The 18,664-nt window shown below is 43.3% G+C and overlaps 1 protein-coding gene across 1 annotated transcript; it reads right to left on the reverse strand.

Moving 5' to 3' along the window:
- Positions 1–1,448: 1,448 nt before the first annotated feature.
- On the reverse strand, positions 1,449–15,955 carry LOC144136796 (major facilitator superfamily domain-containing protein 6-like). The gene is made up of 6 exons (XM_077669423.1): positions 15,736–15,955; positions 14,847–14,987; positions 11,505–12,665; positions 9,514–9,744; positions 7,218–7,376; positions 1,449–3,107 (listed from the first exon to the last, which is right to left on the reverse strand). The coding sequence occupies exons 2-6, from the start codon at positions 14,944–14,946 to the stop codon at positions 3,007–3,009; spliced, it is 1,752 nt and encodes a 583-aa protein (XP_077525549.1). The 5' UTR covers positions 14,947–14,987; positions 15,736–15,955; the 3' UTR covers positions 1,449–3,006.
- Between the last annotated feature and the right edge of the window lie 2,709 nt (positions 15,956–18,664).

Below are 18,664 nucleotides of genomic sequence, written 5' to 3' on the forward strand. Positions count from 1 at the left end.
GGAGTTGCATGTGGGAGTGGCAAATCATGCGTGTGTCTTCCATCGTTCCATGTGCGCTAGATTGCGAATGCAACGTTATTGAGGTCATTTATGCACTTCCTAATCGTGTGAAGTAACCAGGAACATAAAAAAAAAATGGCGGTCACACAGTCGGCAAGACTCCTCTAATCGCGGTCGCTTGCTAAACACTTCGACAGAACGTCCTAACCTTTTAAGAACCTTAATCTTAAGAAGTTCCGAAACGTCGGGACTTCTTAAAACTGAAAAGTTTCGGTTGGAGGAAGTGTATCAATTTATTATCGTTTTCATGGATCGCGAATTCGGCGAACTGTATAGAATGGTCGTTGGGAGTCTCTTGCAATCAATAACATACGCAAACGCCACATACAAAAGCTTGCAAGATCTTACGATTTTGGCTGTACATACACTGCACTCCCAAATATGCAGTTCGTAAACAAATGGAACATGTTTGTAGCCATGCTGATCATCCGACTCAAAAAAGGCCATTTGATCCAATTACTTCCGGGTAGTTTCCAGTTTCGCTTCATGTAGTTCAGATTGGTCATTTTTGACTGATTGTGAGCAGTTTTTAGTGAGCAGATTTAGCAAATGGCTCGTTTACATGCCCTGTGCACAATTGTTGTCAGTGTCCCGAAACAGACATTCAACACCTCCAGTGGGTCTGCCCTGCATTACGGTCAACTAATAGAATCTGGCACCTGGAAGGAACAGGTATCTTGCCAAACAGCACAGCAGCCTATATTGTGTACACACAGGGTCCCCATCGACCAAGACTATGGCCTCCACCCACTATGGCCTCAGCGGTAGAATTTTTTACTGCCACTACTATATGGGCCTCACATCAATTGTTCCCTTTGGACTTTAGCCATTCCGCGCACCTGTTTACATATAATTCGTACCCTTTGTACCTAAACGCAATTGTATGAGTACACTGAAAAGAGACTGTTCTGTGCTGCAGCTTTGCAAAAGCAGAAGAAAAATGAATGCTCATTGCATGCCAACATTCCATGCAAATCCAATGGAAGAAAATATTTTTATTCTTAATTTGCTTGTATCTTGAGAAAGAGCAATAAACATGTTATTAAATTCTTCATAAAGATGGCCAAAGTTCTCAAGGAAATTGCAGTTCACTCCATCCTCGAGTGCAACCAAAAGTACACCTTAATAACTGGAGCAGAAAAATGATTAAGGGCAACAATGCATTAAAATAGGCTGCCTGTGTGCGTACACATGCCCACCAGTTGCACATAACCATCTCTAGCATCGGCTAAATAGCCTAGTTGCATACGTATTGAATTCTGCCATTATATCTTACTTTGTCTCCAAGGGACTGTTTATAAAATCGCGATGAACGCACGTTTAGGAAACATGCAAAAAGCATTCATGGGCATAAGCCACGAAAAATAAGAGGCTACACAAGCCATGACTGGGTTTTGAAACAATATTTATTTAAAGGAATGCCATAAAATACAGTCATTGCTCCCTTCCTCCGACATCTTTGCCTATAGAAAAAACTGAGTGAAACCGCTTTGCATGCTTACACATAAGGCCCCTAGTTTCCCATCATTTCAGCATTTTTTGCAGAATTTTTGTGTTGTCAGCCAAATTCTCATCTCTTGATACTACTCTTTTTACAGGCATCAGCAGGAATGACAGAACGATGGAGAAATTTGCTTTATCTTTGCAAATACAACAAAAGGGGGAGTTTGAGACCTGCACGAAATTAAATTTTAAAAGAAAGAGTTGATTACAACAAAATCCCAAACCGTTAATTCCAGCCACAGCCAAAAGAGGATCCACTGCTGGTAAGGTTTCTACAAAAAAACGAGTTTGCAAGCATGCCTGGACTTAATAAAGAACTGCCAGTCCTAGATGCCGAGCATCAAGTGTACCTGAACACTGCTCGTGCACTGAAATCCGGTGATAGAGACCACGCACAATTTCTTTCTAAGCAAGACAAACATGGTGAAGATTTCAATATCTCGTCTTTCTGGGCTAGAATGAAAGAAGTGACCCTAACACTCCGTTCCATTGTAGTCGTTATAGGCACATTATATCAAACAAGCACCATTCTTTGAGTTAAGATAGCATGAAACATTACTTGATGCTAAGTTACAACAGCCACCTTCAATTTTAGAAGATGAGCCTCTGCAGCATGCAAGGCATGTGCTCAAAAAATGAACTCGCATGTTTTTTTCATGTGTGTCTTATGCTTCCTGCAGAACTTCACAGATTCTTAATTCTAAATTCATAGAATTTCACACATCCTTTATTCTGCATCCGTGGAATTTGGAATTTTCCGCCACACAAAGTTAGGGGCCTTACTCATAGAGCAATGCAAAACAGCCACTTGTGCTCATGCCTTGACTGAACAGGGCACATCTAGACCAACATTGTGAAGCTCTTGTGAGGAAGTTTATTGAGTTTTTCTTTTTGTATTTGCCAAACCTGCTTAATTACGATAGGTGTCCTCCATGCTCTGCTGTACGCCAGAAGTATGCCACAGTTGTGTTTTTCATTGCCCTTCATTGGCACTACTATGATCAGCAAGGCTTATTTGTGATTTAACACTGGGCATTGTGTCGGTTCCATGAAGCAAGCCCATGCTCTTTCCACATTGACGTAATTTACTGATTAGTATGTTAGTGTGGTTTAAAACCATGGAATGAACTTCTTAGCACTTCTGATCACAAACAAGTGTATTGAGTATACGTGCTTTCCAGGAAACCTTTAAATGCAGTTGAAGCACATTTACATTTTGAATACGGCAACATGCATAAACTGCATGCATGCCCTGCCACCTTAACGCAATTAACAATAAACATTAAAAATTTAAATGATTGGTAAACAAGTCCTGCTTGAAGACAAGCTGAATGAATGGGTTGGTAGTGCAGAGAAAGGTGAATGGTGTAACACCTTCACAAAGTGAAAATGCCATGCAGGTCTGAGTGCTTGACCTCTTGGTCCTTTTGACAGCCACTTTGTTCACAGTTGTTCAGTAGGTGTCTGGTGCTCCGAGTTTGGTCTTTTGCTGCTTTTACTAGCCATAAAAGGCTGAGCAGATTCCGGTGGCTCTTCAAGAGTTGCTGCAAGAAAAAAAAATAAAATGCACATTGTACATAAAGCAACACAGAAAATGCTTGCATAAAAAAAGCTACATTCGGATATAGCTCTCACCAAACATTGCCCCCACACAGTCACACTGAGGTGCATTTCTGGTTATGCTGGGATCCCAGGCAATGAGGTGCTGCATCGCCTCGCCTGCAAACTTCAACACTGGGCACCTGGGATCCCTTGGCCTTACCCACCAAAGTGGGACGTATACTCTCCGTTACAAACATGAAATAAATCTTCTCAGTGACAACAATAAAGAAACTCTTCATACCCTTCCTGTTTATGGAAAATCTCTTGACACCCACCGGCCACGAATTCTCAAGAACGTCCACTTATTTAAATGCACTCCTCACCCTTGCCCGTTCTTTCCTCTCACATTTCCAACCCTCTCCTGCACACCAGAAATGCCCCTTTGCCAGAATTGCCAGGATTCCCTTTTCTCCTGTTCTGCTACCATTCTCTCCCCACATTACGCACACACCCCTCCCCAGCGCGGCAGGCCTGGCTAGCCTCAGCTGACGCACGGGTTGGCTTTGGTGACCCTAGCGCAGGATATTGTTGATGCCTTAATGCTGTGCCGTAACGAAATCATTTCTCTCTCTCTGTCACTTTTCCATCACACCATTTTCAAATTGGTTAAATGGTGCTGTGCTGCTGCCCATGCACTAACTACACCTGTAACACAAGTTTCAGTATTAGGATATATTAACAGTTTTGAAACAAACTAGTGGTACACCAGGCCTGTTTCCATAAATAATTTTGAATGGCCTGCACATGTAAGTGGCCACCAAATGGAATGCATTCTAAAGGCAGGTGCATCCCATGTTTAACACCGTTGTCACGTATGGGCAATTTCGATCCTGACCAAGTCCTATCGTGAATTAAGTTTTCAGTGTGCTTGGTACGCAGCACTGCTATGCATTCACACTCAATCATGATTGAAGAGTTCACGCGCTAATTGACAGGTGGCGCTGCATAAGTGTGTTTTTGTACAAGTTGTAGGAAGCAAATGCATTTGTAAGCAAGTACTAGTTAATAAGAAACACCTTTGATCGAAATGTTGCCAAGCAATTTTCATATTTTCGCAGGCAAGCAGCTTGTCCACTTAACAGCTTGCATCTGAGTGTGTCCTGACCACAATGGTCTGGCTCAAGAATCTTGATTTCACTGCAGAAAAAAGCAGCACGATGTCGAGAAGGATCACACTCTATTGCTATTGAAATGGTCGTATACAGCAACACTGAATCAGCACCGAGTTTAATTCTAATCAACTAGATCAGGTTCAAAAGTGCCTCTGTGATGGTGGTAAAAAAGCAATGATGCACATGTAGGTCATCTACAACATTGCAAGTTCTCTGAAATTCGACATCCACTTTGTACAGGCTATGAAAAATGTTCTCTTGATTGAATACAACTCCTGGTACTTTTGGTTATTGTCTGGTGCTTTTGCTTGTCACTGCATCGTTGTCAGCACGGTCATGCCCCTTGAGAAGGCTCACTTTCAGTGCAAATTTGCTCTCGTAGCACAAAATTCTGGCTCTTTTTTTTTTCTTGAACAGCCAACCAAGTGTGCTTGTCGGGTGTACACTCATACCTCCTGTTACATATAAAAACTACCGCTCACGAATACAATTTTTCTGCTAAAAGCACCAAAAACTTCTAGAATTGTTACTCGCCGACAGCTGTGCACTTTGGCCTGTGGAGAAAAACAACCAGCTTTGCTAATGTTATGTTATATTTCAGCTAACCTTTTCTTTGCTGTGCCCACTGAGAATAGACCATCTGTGACCCAAGGATACTGCACACTGTCTCAAAGCTACCAATAATTTTCTGGCCTAGTATGCCATCTGTTATTCACCGCTTTGTAGCTAAGTGTAGTTAGTTGTAGCCAAGTTCTTAGACTAGAAGTCACCTTTCAGTTTTGAAGTAATCTGTAACTTAGCTACAAAGCGATGAATTTTTCTGCAGAACTGAAGATTGTGGCGCGCAACTTCTATCAGCAATCAATGCAGGTTACCTGACAGTCGGGCTCCTTTGCACATGACCTAGGTAATCGTGATTTTTTTGTGCCTCTAGATAATATTTTTTAATGTTAGCAGTAGCAGTGAGCCTAGATGATGTCGAATAGTCTGGCTATAGTTGCGATAATGAAGACATCAAGAAATCAACCCAGAGCATCAATTACTGCCCACAGGAAGGAATTTTCTGCCTGCTGCCAGATCACTGGTTTTAAGTTGTAATAGGAACGTTCACACTGCATTATGGCCATTAACTTCCATGTGTCTACATTATGTGGCCAAAATTTGATGCTGAGACGGGTGACGCTGAGAACCGCACCTCAGTTCTCAACGTCACCCGCATGATCAGCCGCATAGCAGGGCACAGATCTGCGTAAAGGGGATACTGTGACTTGTAAAGGCCCTTGCTATCAGCCACATTCAGTACAGCCTTCCCTACCTCCACCTCACCAAGTCCTAATCCGCACTCCCTTCAAAACTTCTCTCGGACTCCCCATGTGCACGAAAACACCTCGACTGGTGACTCTGAGCATCCACAACATCCGAGATGCGGTCCTCTCCTGCTGACGCACGCGCTTACTCACTACCTCTGCGGAACAGGCCATCCTCCAACACATCAGGGATCCCCAAGCAACCTAAACACTCGCCCTCACAGGAATACTACCCCCCCACCATCTGCACCCACCTTTACTTAAGCCCTATCCCCAGACACATGCACCATGAACTAATGAAGGCCAGGAGACAAGCCCGATTCTGGTGTCTGTAAAAACAGCATGGGCACGATTCCACCGCTGTCTGTGTTGACATCGCCTCCTATGGCCACCCACAGACATTCGCTTGTGTTGCCGTAGACAGCACCAACACTCCAATTCTGGCAGCCTCTGTACGAGCCCCAAACCCAACCGCCGCTGAAGCGGTCACCATCGCCCTTGCCACAAAAATGAGTGACGGCCACTCCAACAGCGCTCATATATTCACAGACTCTCAAGCCGCCTGTCGAGCGTATACTAGCGGCCGTGTCCCAAGACAGGCGCTACGCATCCTGGGACACACTCTCCGTCAAGACCACGTCACCACCTGGGTCCCCGGCCACGAGAGCCTTGATGGCAATGTCAGGACGGACACCTTAGCTCGAGGATATACGCACTGAGCGGGGCCATCCCCTCCTGCGCTATACCCCCTATCCTCTCACTTTGCCGCCCAGCTCTAAACACAACGCCTTAATAGACGTCTCTACACTCTCCCTCATCCCTCCCTCTCCTCTGAAGACACCTACCTCCTACGGCGTCTTCAAACAAACATCTATCCCAACCTACACCACTTACATCGCCTACACACTTTACGAAGACAAATGACCACGGTGCCCACGTTGTCCACCTAACTATATTTCATACTTATGGTGCTTGGACATAATTGAACATTTTTACATAATGACATATCTAAATAACAATACACATAGCATGGCTCTGCGTAGGCCTTTGGCTACAGCTTCTTTTCAGTCGAAACAAACAAGTATTGAAGGTAAGTGTCTTAATTACCTGTAAAAAATTACCTAATCATTCTTGAATTAATGTTCCATAACATGGTAACTAATTGAGATATACTGAAACTAATTATATTTTTGAAAACAGGAAGAAAAAGCACACAAGCACACCCAATTTTATTACGATATCTTTTATTAAAAAAATTTTAATTTCACGACTCGCTTCCACTTAAAAATTGCTTTAGAGGCAATGTGGAGCATACACATATGCTATGGTTGAGAACTTCAGGCACAACGGAGGGAAGTGGTGAAATACCGACCATTTTTCCGTGACCTCCCAGAGAAGCACCACCTCTATATCAGACAATTAACTTCAGGAATGAAAATGGGAATTTTAGTGTTAACTCTGTACAACACTAGGGATGATGCAGGCATGTAGGCATGGTAGATTTCAAAGCATGCAATCACTCTAGACGGCTCCACTACACTTGCTACACTAGTGTGATGGATAGGAATTTTGTAGTACCATTACAACTCCTAAGAAGTATTTCCATTTTGAGAACGAGACAAGAACGGCTCACCTTTGCCGTCCTCAGAGTTGTCACACCGTGTGATGAGCTGGTGAATGATGACTGTTAGCACCAGCCATATCAGTGGCACAAAACTGGCAATGAAGTATGTTTTCCTGGCACCATAAGCACTCAGACCTAATCCGGCAAGACAGGAGCCAGCTGCTATGCCTGAAAATCAAAAAAAGAAAGGGCACAGAAAAATAAGCTTTCAATGCAATGCATTTGAGCAATTCTGTCTTCCAGTACAGCACGGTATGATCTGCCAAATTCTAATTCCAGGCTTTCTCTGTGTTTTACGGTCACGCGTTGACAGCTGTTGCACCTTTGCTTACATGTGCCATGTAGCTTGCCTATCACGGGTTGTTCGCAAAGGCACAGCACTGCAACTATAAGCTATGCGTTTGTCAAATGCGATAAGTACATATGGCCCACCTCACAACATTCTAAATGGTGATGCATGCTCGTAAGCATCTCAACACATTATTGAACAGGTAGCACATACCCAGAGGGGAACGTAAATAATCGGCATACTTTGTCAGTTTTGAGCATAAAACAGCAAAGGAAAAAAAGGGCAATTACAGCAAGAGCACTCGTACTGCCCTCTGCTGCTGCATCAAAATAAGTGCCAATTCTCTGCATGCAGCACTAATGCAAAGGACTGCTTCTAATGGTGTTTATTACTCGCCACCATGAAATGCTTCAATTACATTCCCTACATTCCAATTAATGTATATATATGTAAGGTTCGTATTTTGCTATCTGTGAGGTTTTTAAAAATTTCTTATGCCGCCCATTTTGCCCTTTCCATGCCCGATTATCTTCATGTCACTAAGAAACAATGGAACAGTACTCCAATGGATATAAGCTTTCCCCTGGTCTAGTGCAATTGGTTTCTCTGGCATGAAATACTTTAAAAATAGGTACAATTAATTAAGATTGCGGTAAATCCCTTTTCTGCTGTCTCCCCTAGGAGTGGCACATGCAGCAGCGTAATCTGGCATTCATCCACACCTGAGAAAACTGCCAGGTTGCACCTCAAACAAAAGAAACTGCCACAATATTATTCTGTGGTGCAATGTGTGCACAGAGCTACTTTGCTGCCTGATCTACAATCGTTATTCTTCTTTACAGGATGAAGCTCAGTCAAGTTCTCATTCAACTGACAAAAATTATTTTAAAATAATGGTATACTGGAATAATTTCATTGTGCGTAAGACAACAAAGATGTACCGCAGCGTTGTCTTTACAAAGCTTGCACCGACAGCACAGCAGCTGTGATGGCAGATGTGATGGCTGGAAAACCAGGGGAACTGTGAGAAACTACTTAAAACGCCTATTGAAACTTGTTCTGGCCTGTACTGCTGAAGCTGTGCATAGTTCACCATCATGGCACCTGTGACATCAGGTGCAATTAGTTTCACTGTGGACATGGGTTCTAATCCCACCACTTTCATCAACATGAGAAGGAATGACAAACATGGCTATGGCTATAATCGAAGCCACTATTTCACTGATGTTCTGAGTGCCGCATTTACAGTTGCAATCGCTGCCCCACAAAAAAATCTTTCTTGCCAGGACAAGGTTCCGTACTAAAATCTCTGCAAACAGTGCACATCAAAGAAAAAATATGGGAAGCTTGTTTACAAGAACTAAATTTTAGTGACAGTTGAATCAAGACAGGAAGTATGCTGACCCAACATTGTAATCTCCAAGACCATATGATGTACACGTGTGTGCTATACTGACGGAAATTAAACCTGCCTCTTTTCGTTTTCTGTAATAATGCCTCTCTTTATATAGCCTTAATCTTAACTGCTAAATTATATTATACCTGTACACAACGTGAAAGTGACACTGCTACACACTTGAATACTTACGAAGAGTATGCCATTACAGCAGTGTTATAGAGCAGGCGGTGAAAACCTGAGTGGAGAGTTTAGAAAGAGTTCTGGTGATGGAAATATGTGAAACATGTCAATAAAGAAAAGTGCCAGTGTCAATTTCACACTTATTAAACAGGGTTAGTGTTGGTTCCACATATGTCATACGTAGAGTGTCACTACACAGTTACGACATTCAAACTGTGCATAAAGCCACAATGAATAAGATAGAGTTTTTTTAGAGCTTTTTGTCTTATTGGGTATGTCTTTTTGGGCACCTCTATGAAAACAAAACTTTAAGGCCCCTGTCAATAGTTAGACACAAACAACCCCAAAGCTTCCCACAAATATCCTGCAAGTCATCAGCAGACATTCACAGATATAAAGGGTTCCCTGGCCCCATTTCAATCTTTGGCCTCACTCACCAAGGCAGTCGAAGACTCCCTGAATAATGCTGAGGAAGGTGGCCTCTGTTCCGGGCACAGAGATGCTGCGGGCATATGAGGTCATGGCGACATAGAAGGAGCCGTATGTGGGGCCCTGCAGGAGCTCAATGGCGATGGCCCACCAGGGGTTGTGCATGAATGAGTAGCCCAAGAACTTGATGAAGAAGCCCAAGAAGGCCAGACGCACCACATTGATGTGCTGCAGCTTGCCTGAAAGAAGGCACCCAATGATACGGAGCGGTGCAGCCTCAAAACGATATCCAAGCTCGGCGCAACTAAGCACAACTTCTGGTACTAAGTTATGCTGCTCCATAACTTGGGAAGATGTGGCCACATAGCTAATTGCTTGCTACAGCTTGCTTCTCAACCATAATCCCATAGAAATTATTTGTGACTTCAATTGCATGGTGAACCTTTAGAGGCAACCATGGCTGCGCGGCCATTTCGTATCGAATCACAATGCTGACTCAGGAGCAGGGTAATCTGGCAGTCCAGAAGGACCCAACTTGTAACCCAGTGCCTTGTAAGCCACGAGTAATTCATGGCATGGCTTAACAAAAGGAAAGTGAAACACCTGGTTAAACACTTGTGCCTCAGTTTGACCTTGACTATATAGGATTTGCAGGAATGCAGTATTGCCATGTGAGAGCCTCTTGACACTCGCCAAACTTGAGAATGAATAATCTCTATAGCGCACACATTGCCCTTGTTAGTTTAGCACAATCATGTGGCATCGACGGATGCACGAAGAAGTAGGCTTAATCAGCATAATGTCATTAACAAAGATCTACAACACACTCTTTCCTGATTGGAAACTAGCACCGTAAAAACTATCCAATCATCATCAATGCCTGCCAAGAACACATATGCACACAATTTTGTGACAGGTGCTTAATAATATCTCACTGCACCTGGCTTGGGGGGGGGGGGGGGGGTGCCTTACTCGAATATGGTGTTTCAAAAAGCTATGTAAAGATACCTGCACAAGCCCTAATAGCCACCTTGCTGACCTCTGCACAATGCAGGAATAGCCTTCCATAGAATGCTAAATAAAAAAATCCATCTGGTCTGCCTGATTCATCATAACATTTTAGAATAATTGGACAATAATATGTAATGATGTAACAGTCTTAACTTAAATGGAATTGTCCCTTTGTGCATAATCACACCATGAATACAGCTTATAAATGATTTAATGACCAAAGAAAAGAAATGAGCTCACTCTAGAAGCTGCAATAATAAAAAGTGCATTGAGACATGGCAGACAGATATCAAATGCAAGAAACAGTTGTCTTCATTAATGCAATTGGTTTTATTTAACAGCTAACCATTACTAGGCATTTAGTTACCCATTAGAGGAAAATGGTGTTAAATAAGCTAATCATTGAATGAATACCATTTGTGCTACATGTGTCTACTGTCCCATGAAAATTAAAATATACTTCAAATTTGATGCAGTGAAGCTCAAGACTGCTAAAATTATCCCATTAAAGTGAAAAGAAAATCTAGCTCATTCAAAAGATTTGCATAAATGTTCATGGAGATAGCTGTTTGTCTAATATCTGCTTTGTATTACTAAATGACTGCATGCATTTTTTTTTTTTTTCACACTATAACGTCATCCATTATCACAGTTTTATACCTCACTCTCTTGAGCCACAGTTACTGCTTGTAGCTCACACAAAGTGCACCAATTTCAACGTTGGTATAATTAGTGTTACAAATCAAATCAGAGCACTCAACTAGAGTTTTTCAACAATATCTGCATAACAATAAAAAGAAAAGAAACAACACTTACCAAACAAGGCAAGAAAAATCTAAAAATGTAGCACTGAAGAACGAACAGCACAACAATGTATTTTTTTGCTGAGTAAGCAGCCCTGAGAAGTCAAAACCCAACCATTCTTTGTCCAGTGTACAAAGAGTTAAGCTTATATCAGTTCTAAGAAGCCCAGCAGGGCAGCACCCACCTATGAGCCACCCAGACAGGAACATAAATGGCAGATCACCCAAGAAGCTCTGCGTCGCCAGCGTGAGCCCCATGAGCAGATTGCTGGCATGCAGATCCTGCAGATACCAGTAGATGTAGTACCAGTGGATGCTGCTACAGCTGCCCACCACAAAGATGTCGAGCAGGAAGCACAGGTGCTTGGGCTTCCTCAGCAGGGTGCCAACATTCCTCAGAATGCCCTTGGTGCGTTTTGTAGGTCCCAGTTTCCACCTACAGCCAACCGCACACTGCATCAGCATCAGCCCAACAGCCATATAGAAGCCAGGGACTTCACTCTTGTAGCCCCGGTAGGCATTGACGACATCGACTAGCAGCCCGCTCAGCGGAGCCATAATGCCCCAGCCAACAGTGCCCCATAGCCTCTGCAAGCCGTAGTCCTGAGGTTGGTCACCGAGCTGCTGAAAGCAGGCAGTGTCAGACAGGGAAAATATGCTGGAGATGGCAGTGCGAATGAGACAGGTTAGAAGAAGGAAGAGCCAAAACTGGAGGAGGTGCATGTCTTCGACGGCAGTGGCAGAGTCTGCATCTCTCTTCAAACACTGCAGCAGTTCGGCTGAACAGTTTGCATCGCAAGTCACCGCGACTTCGCCAAAGTCAAAACTTGCACTCGACAGAGGTCCACTTTCGTTGCTCATGAGACGAAAAGCACTGGTCACATTTCCCGGCATGGGCTGTAAATTTGTAAAGTGAAGGGACCTACATGACTCATTCACACTCGTTTCAATAGTCTGGTTACCGCCTGGGCAAGGGCATGTGAGTGAGCAGTAAATGGTGGAGTTTGCTAAGTGTTCTGCTTTACAAGAATCCCTCTCAAGTCCCATGAATGATCCCACTGCATCTGAAGCGGTCAAGTTGAGCTGAAAACTCAACTTGGCATCATGCTCAACGGGAACCTCTTGGCGAGGTATGAAGCTGACAAGCAGAACACAGACAGCTTCCAACAGGACGACTGTGATGAGCACTGGTGTAATCTTCTGCAGCTTGTCGGAGATGCTTGCGATGAGTGGTCGGACGAGAAAGATAACGAAAGGAGCGACTGTTAGCACCAAGCCTATAGATGCTGCTCCAAGTCCCAGTTCACGCCCAAACACCGAAATATTAGGCAAGATGATGGCAGATGCTGAAAAATAAAAAAAAGAACACAATAAAGGTTCAACTTTGGTGGAGCACCTGATTAAATAAGCCTAAATAAGTACTCAATGTATGCCCTGAAATGACTCATATTCAGCAAGTATGTTTAAGCGAGCATTATTTCAGAAGTAGCGGGCATGAAAGCTATATGTGTGCATAGGTCTCTTTAAAGGGGTGGTTCCTGCCCATAGTAATGCCTTTCAGTTAGTGTCTATTTGGAAACAGGAGAGATAATGAGATAAAATTTGCACTTTCCCGCATCTTTCAGGGGAGGCCACTGCTCCATTGCCCCCTCCTGTCCACATGTGTATGGCCAAAGTAGATTAATATTTGCATGTATAAAATGGCCGCAGGATGCCTCACGGCTTGTGTACCGTATTGCAAAGCTCAAACAAATTTTCATCAAAGGTGTCAGTACACTAATCTGGAGATGACCCCAACTGGAAGCGCAATAGTTGCTAGATTTTGTAGCATGATCAAAAGATGTACTGCCAGTGGTTTAAAGTTTCTCAAATCCACACAGGCGACCCTTTGCCAATAGTCAAATATTAAGACTTTTACTGCCTGATGAGGATGCAGGCCACATTTCGTTTAGTACCACCACATGCTGCACAGTACAAGCAAGAAGATAACATAACTCTAACCCTCTGCGGTTTCTTGTCGGACCCCTCCCGACAACACAAAACGACCATTCTGGTCTGCTGTCGGGTATCACTCGACAATATTTTCCGTGCTCGCTCCACTCCAATTGTGCACATTTTTCTCAAAGCTCCTTTGAAGGGTACAACACGCTGCCCAAATATTTTTGAAAGACTTGGACATGTAAAGGAAGCCCAAAAATAAACACTTCAGATAATCTTACACAGTTCCTATTTTCTTTTGTGGCGCCTAAAACTGGCAAAATAGTTTCGGACCAAAAGTGTCACAAAGTGGATAAGCGCTTCAGACTGCAAAGGGTAAACGATCATAAATTGAATAAGGCCTTAGAATATGCCAGATACCTTTTAAATGGGTGCCCTGTTAGTTAAAACATAACATGCACTGTTGTAGTTTGCTTTTTTTATTTTGCTTGATGTATTAAAAGAGAAAGCAAATCCACAGATGTTTCGAAATGCACAAAGTTTGAAATGTTATAGCAGTTCTCACATATCCAACATGCCTTGAGTGGCACATGTGGGAAATAATTTCCTTCTACGAAACGCACCCCTGTGTAGTGCCCAGAACATTTATCTACTACACCATTTTTAGAACACATAACAGCATACACTGTCTTTCAGGACATCAGTACTACCCAAAAATCTGTAACACTGTATCTTGCCCACTGCAAAAGGAAGCCGTTGCGAGGCTAGAGATGAAGTGCTGTACTGGTGGCAATGTGCTGCATATGTTTGATAGAAGCTCATGCTTAAAACAATGTTACAGTACTGCAAACTAAAAAAATTGAAAGGAAAAGGAGGTAGGAGCTCTAGCGATCGAAACGGAAATGCAGTCGCATTGAGAGGAAACATCCTGTCAAAAAAATTCAAGTAAAAGTAGCATTGACAGTTGAACTAACCTACTTTATCAAGTTGGATCGCAGTCAATAAAAATGAGCATGAAATGACCAAGCAACACCTTTCACACATAGAAACACTAAGGAGCCCATAGGGAAGAGTACCATCTCTCACTTAAAAGCGGATTTCTACAGCTAGGCTATAAGAAGTTAATACTACTTCATGAACGAAGAAGCAAGACGTCTCTCTCTCCTGAACAAGAGAAAATTAAAAGAAAAAAATTAACATCACTTCCTTTGTGAGAAACAAGTACAAAAAAGGCCGTGGTAAATAATGTTAAAGGGGAAAAGGAATTTTTTTTTTAAGTATGTGACAATGATTAGTGCAAAAAAACATATTTTGTAACACATCTTCTCAGTGACAGGCTTGTAGAAGTGGTCATAAGAATGATGTATGTGACACCCCGAAGCTGGATTTCACTAAACCTGGGCCTTCAAAAAAAGGCCTTTTTATTTATTCTCAACTAGGCTTTGATACTGCTGAAAAAAAAAGTAAAACAACACTGTTCGCTACCTTTTGAAACATATGCACTTTGCCTTGACTTTCCGGAGAAGAGATAGAGGCTCAGCATTCACGGAAGGTGATATGACAGCGTTATCTTGGGTTGTGTCACTTACCGCCATAAAGAAGGAAGAAGTTCGCCTTTGGGAAAAGCAGGGCCCAGTTGAGATGACAGGCACGTGGTGTGGACTTTGGCTCTCCAGATTCGATGCCCATTGCTGTCACGCGCTGCAAGTCAGTCCTTACACTTATCACACCTGTGAGATGGGAATACATAGAGTAGAGTGAACAAGCATTAGAACCGATGCAATCTTCACGCATGCAGATCTACGGTCACAGGATATACAGAGTTCTCTAACATTATAGGGTATAACCAACGACCGCAGCTTAAGTTAAAGCTGTTCTTAAAAAAGTACGCATGCATAGTATTTCTGGAGAAGTAGAATACAGGAATGCGCAGGAATTAACTTCACACTGTAGCTTATAAGAATTAAATGAAACCGCTTGCATAATCTAACTGCGCAGTGGAAATAAAAGACACCTTGTATACACTCGAGTGAAAATCCTTACCAATCCAACTGCTTTATGAAACCAACCGGGAATTGTTCTGTAAACCAGTTGGGCTACATGGTTCGGATTTTCACCAGGCTATACGGTCATTATCTGTTATTTATTTTCGCATTAACTCGCTTGAGGTACTCATCGAACGAACTATATCGATTTCATCATAAGGAGCGCGCAACAATCAAGTCTAAACAAAAATTAAAGAGCGACGCCGACAGTGCATTCAAGTTGCCCAAGAAGCTCAATTTCCGCTGACTATTCAAAGACGAGTTCTATTTTTGCAGCCATTCAGCCGCATGCAGTGCACTGAATAGACGACAGCGGTATAGGGTGCATGAATCACTCTAGAAAGAAATTTCCACGCGCTTTAAACACACAGATATAAAAGGCACATTGTGAGGTTAGAACATCGATCTTGTCCACTAAACGATGCGGCCTTACCGGTTTTGTTGCGCTGCTTGTAACATGTGACTGCGTACTCAAACACTACGGTTGCTACTGCCAGTTAACGCGCTACTTGTAAAAACGCCGCCGAACTAGCGCGAAATACGAGCTACGCACAACGAGAGAAACACATGTGCAGACGCGAACCGAGCGGATACGAAAGAGGATCTGCTGCGCTGCTGCTGTGCTGTTGTCGTTGCGGCCACTTGCCCCTTTGCCGGAGCGGCGACCTAGCGGACGACGCACGCTCCTACCGGCTAAACGTGTAGGAATGGATGATAATAACTGTTTCGGTTTCGGTTCGGAGAGTGAGGTTTTAAATAGCCGCGTTATTAATTGAAAGACGTTCTGCGGTTCGTGAAATGCTTTTGAGCACAAACAAAAGTTGCTTCAGCATTAGTTCAGGCATTCGTAGTTAGTAACATTCCATACACCGCATTCCCGCCGAAGAACATGCAAGTTAATTGTTTGACATGAAACCCTCAATGTGACAAACCACGTTATACCATAAAGCTTATTATAACCATGCCTTCATTTGCGGCCAGATTGCCGCGTGTTATGTATCAGGCAAACCGACGACTGCTATTCATGCCTTCTGGCGATAACCCAACTGACCTCGTGTCCCCGCTGCCGTACTCGTTGGCCTTCATGGCCTGCAATTTACTTATTACTAAAACAGCGCTGGTAATTAGTTCTTGTCCTGTGTTAACAGCGCCCTCATCGCCTGCTCCGACAGGATTCGAAGCTCACTCAATTTGTAGGTAAAAAGGGATAACTACTGACGGCCACATTTGTATCCGGCAGAAACTGTCAAATTTTGCAGCTTTTTACATATCGCCGCCTGGCTATTCCAAGTTGCGCCGCCGCTTCTGCCGCAAGTGTTTTGGGCTTGTTCCACCAGACGCTGTTGCTTGATCCGATTGCGCAGCCCGTCGCAAGCGGTACTCGTGCACGCTTCGCGATAGACATGGCGTGCTTGTTCAGCGCCTCACGCAAGTTCTTTAAAAAAAAAAAACAGAAGCTTTTTGGAGTTCCTGAAATCCCATCCAGGGCATTAGTGTGAGTACGTGCTAGCTCAGGTAATTAACGCTTTGCGATGGTGGCGAGCGAGCGAGCGATCGAGGGGGTGATGTCGGAAGGGGTATTGACGGGGTGTTACTGCAGGTGTTACGGACGGTGGCTCAGACTCAAGAGGGTATGGACCTCCTCCATGTTTGTAAACAAACGAGGTGGCGCTGCAGTCGCTAGCGAGCTCGTGGTAGGCAAAAGGTCGGGGAGTGGCGTCGCGGATAGGTGTTGAGCGCGGGTTTTCAAGGCTTGTAGGCACGTTTCCAGTTTCTGCGAATCATAGCAATGGTCGATGCTTCCAACTTAGTAATTTGTTGAAGTACATGAGCTCGCGTTGGCCACGTGCGGCCTATAAAGAGCAATAGTTTGCCACTGTATTGTATATATGGTTAGTAGTAAACATGTAGAAAGCGTTCTTGCCGTTTATTTATGCGCTAGGCATTGAGTAAAACAAGTTTTGACACTCTGCACTAGTGTCACTGCACTAGTTTTGCACTCTGCACTAGGACAATAGTGAGGGGAAGCGCTGGCCTTGTTTCGTCGGAGCAGACATGCGCTCATCGTCTGCTGACATACGTACGTGTCGCGCTGTGCGAAAAGTGGGGACAGCGTCGTGTCCCTGATCTCCTGTCTTGCTTAGCGCTGTTTTTAGCCGCATGACCACGCACCAGCCAGGCCGACTTGTCCTCTTGTTAAGCTGGTCGATTTGGTGAAAATTTTTGATTTCTAGAATTATTTTCTTTCCTGGCCCTGAGGTCTAGTTTCGTGACGAAAAATTATAGCAAAATATTGAGTACAAATTTATAAATTACGCTTTTTAGAAGTGTGCTCGTCAAAAATTGTGAGGTGATTTCTTTGATTTCAGTGCCGCATTTCTTCGACCAAAGCGAAAGCGAAGATGCCATAAACGAGGGAATAAACTTTAAGGTTCGTTTTGTGACCTCTCACATTTTCTGCGACTGGATCACTCACCTTCGTAATTCGCATGAAAATCAAATGATTCCATTTGTCGCAAACTATTCCTGAGACGTTGAAGAGCGTAACAAATCTCTCGATTTTTTTTCCCTACACGTGCAGTAAGTACTGTTAGTTATTTCTTGTAAGAAACGTTTTCATGTAACTATGCATGCGTAAGTACTGATCATATAGAAAAAGAACTAATCGCGTCATCGTACAGAACAGGGGTTTATGTACATACTGGCATAAAAAAACTGCGCACTATCTACTCAATTATTTGAGACCTTGGGGAGACTTGACGACGGTGTTAATTATAATTACCCAGAACTGCACCAGGTATAGCTCTAAATAAAAGAAATAGCTGAAACTAGCGTAGGAATTTCATATTTGCACCAAGTTTAGTTACATATTGCATGCATGAATAACGAAAACACTTTTCATTGCCGCGTCCCCTCTCAATCTCGCCACGTGTCTGTCAGTAGGACGCCTGCGGCTGCTTCTTTCCAAACAAGCTTCGCGATCATGTACTACCTCATGAAACATGACACATGCATGATGCAATGAAAAAGTATATGGCGTTTAGCACACTTAAGGTACGCTATTCTAAGCACACCAACGCGACCGCGCAAGATTGACACAACTTAACCAGACATCTTTCTACTCGAATGAAATAATTACGTCGTCATATCAAGAAACAGTTTCAAGTAAATATTAAATGTCATAAAACGCGCCATTAAAACATGGTGTGCTATTAAAAAAAACGCATTCCTTGGGGGCGAGTGAACCTGTCGGCGCCCCGTGCACTCCGGCTCAAGCTTGGTGATAAGTACGTGTGCAGCTGCACATGTCTTTTTTTTCCTTGAGCAATTATCAGCCTACTATCCTGAAGTTCAGGTGAATG

The sequence above is a fragment of the Amblyomma americanum genome, chromosome 6 (assembly GCF_052857255.1).
Source record: "Amblyomma americanum isolate KBUSLIRL-KWMA chromosome 6, ASM5285725v1, whole genome shotgun sequence".
Classification (NCBI taxonomy): Eukaryota; Metazoa; Arthropoda; class Arachnida; order Ixodida; family Ixodidae; genus Amblyomma; species Amblyomma americanum.

What these genes read in the sequence shown, in the direction of transcription:
- LOC144136796 (XM_077669423.1), bottom strand. Translation starts at nt 14,946, where the DNA reads ATGGGCATCGAATCTGGAGAGCCAAAGTCCACACCACGTGCCTGTCAT. An exon ending in CTTCTTCCTTCTTTATGGCG is followed by an intron (nt 12,666 to 14,846) that starts GTAAGTGACACA and finishes TTTATTTTTCAG; the next exon opens with CATCTGCCATCATCTTGCCT. An exon ending in CCTGTCTGGGTGGCTCATAG is followed by an intron (nt 9,745 to 11,504) that starts GTGGGTGCTGCC and finishes GCCTTCTTTCAG; the next exon opens with GCAAGCTGCAGCACATCAAT.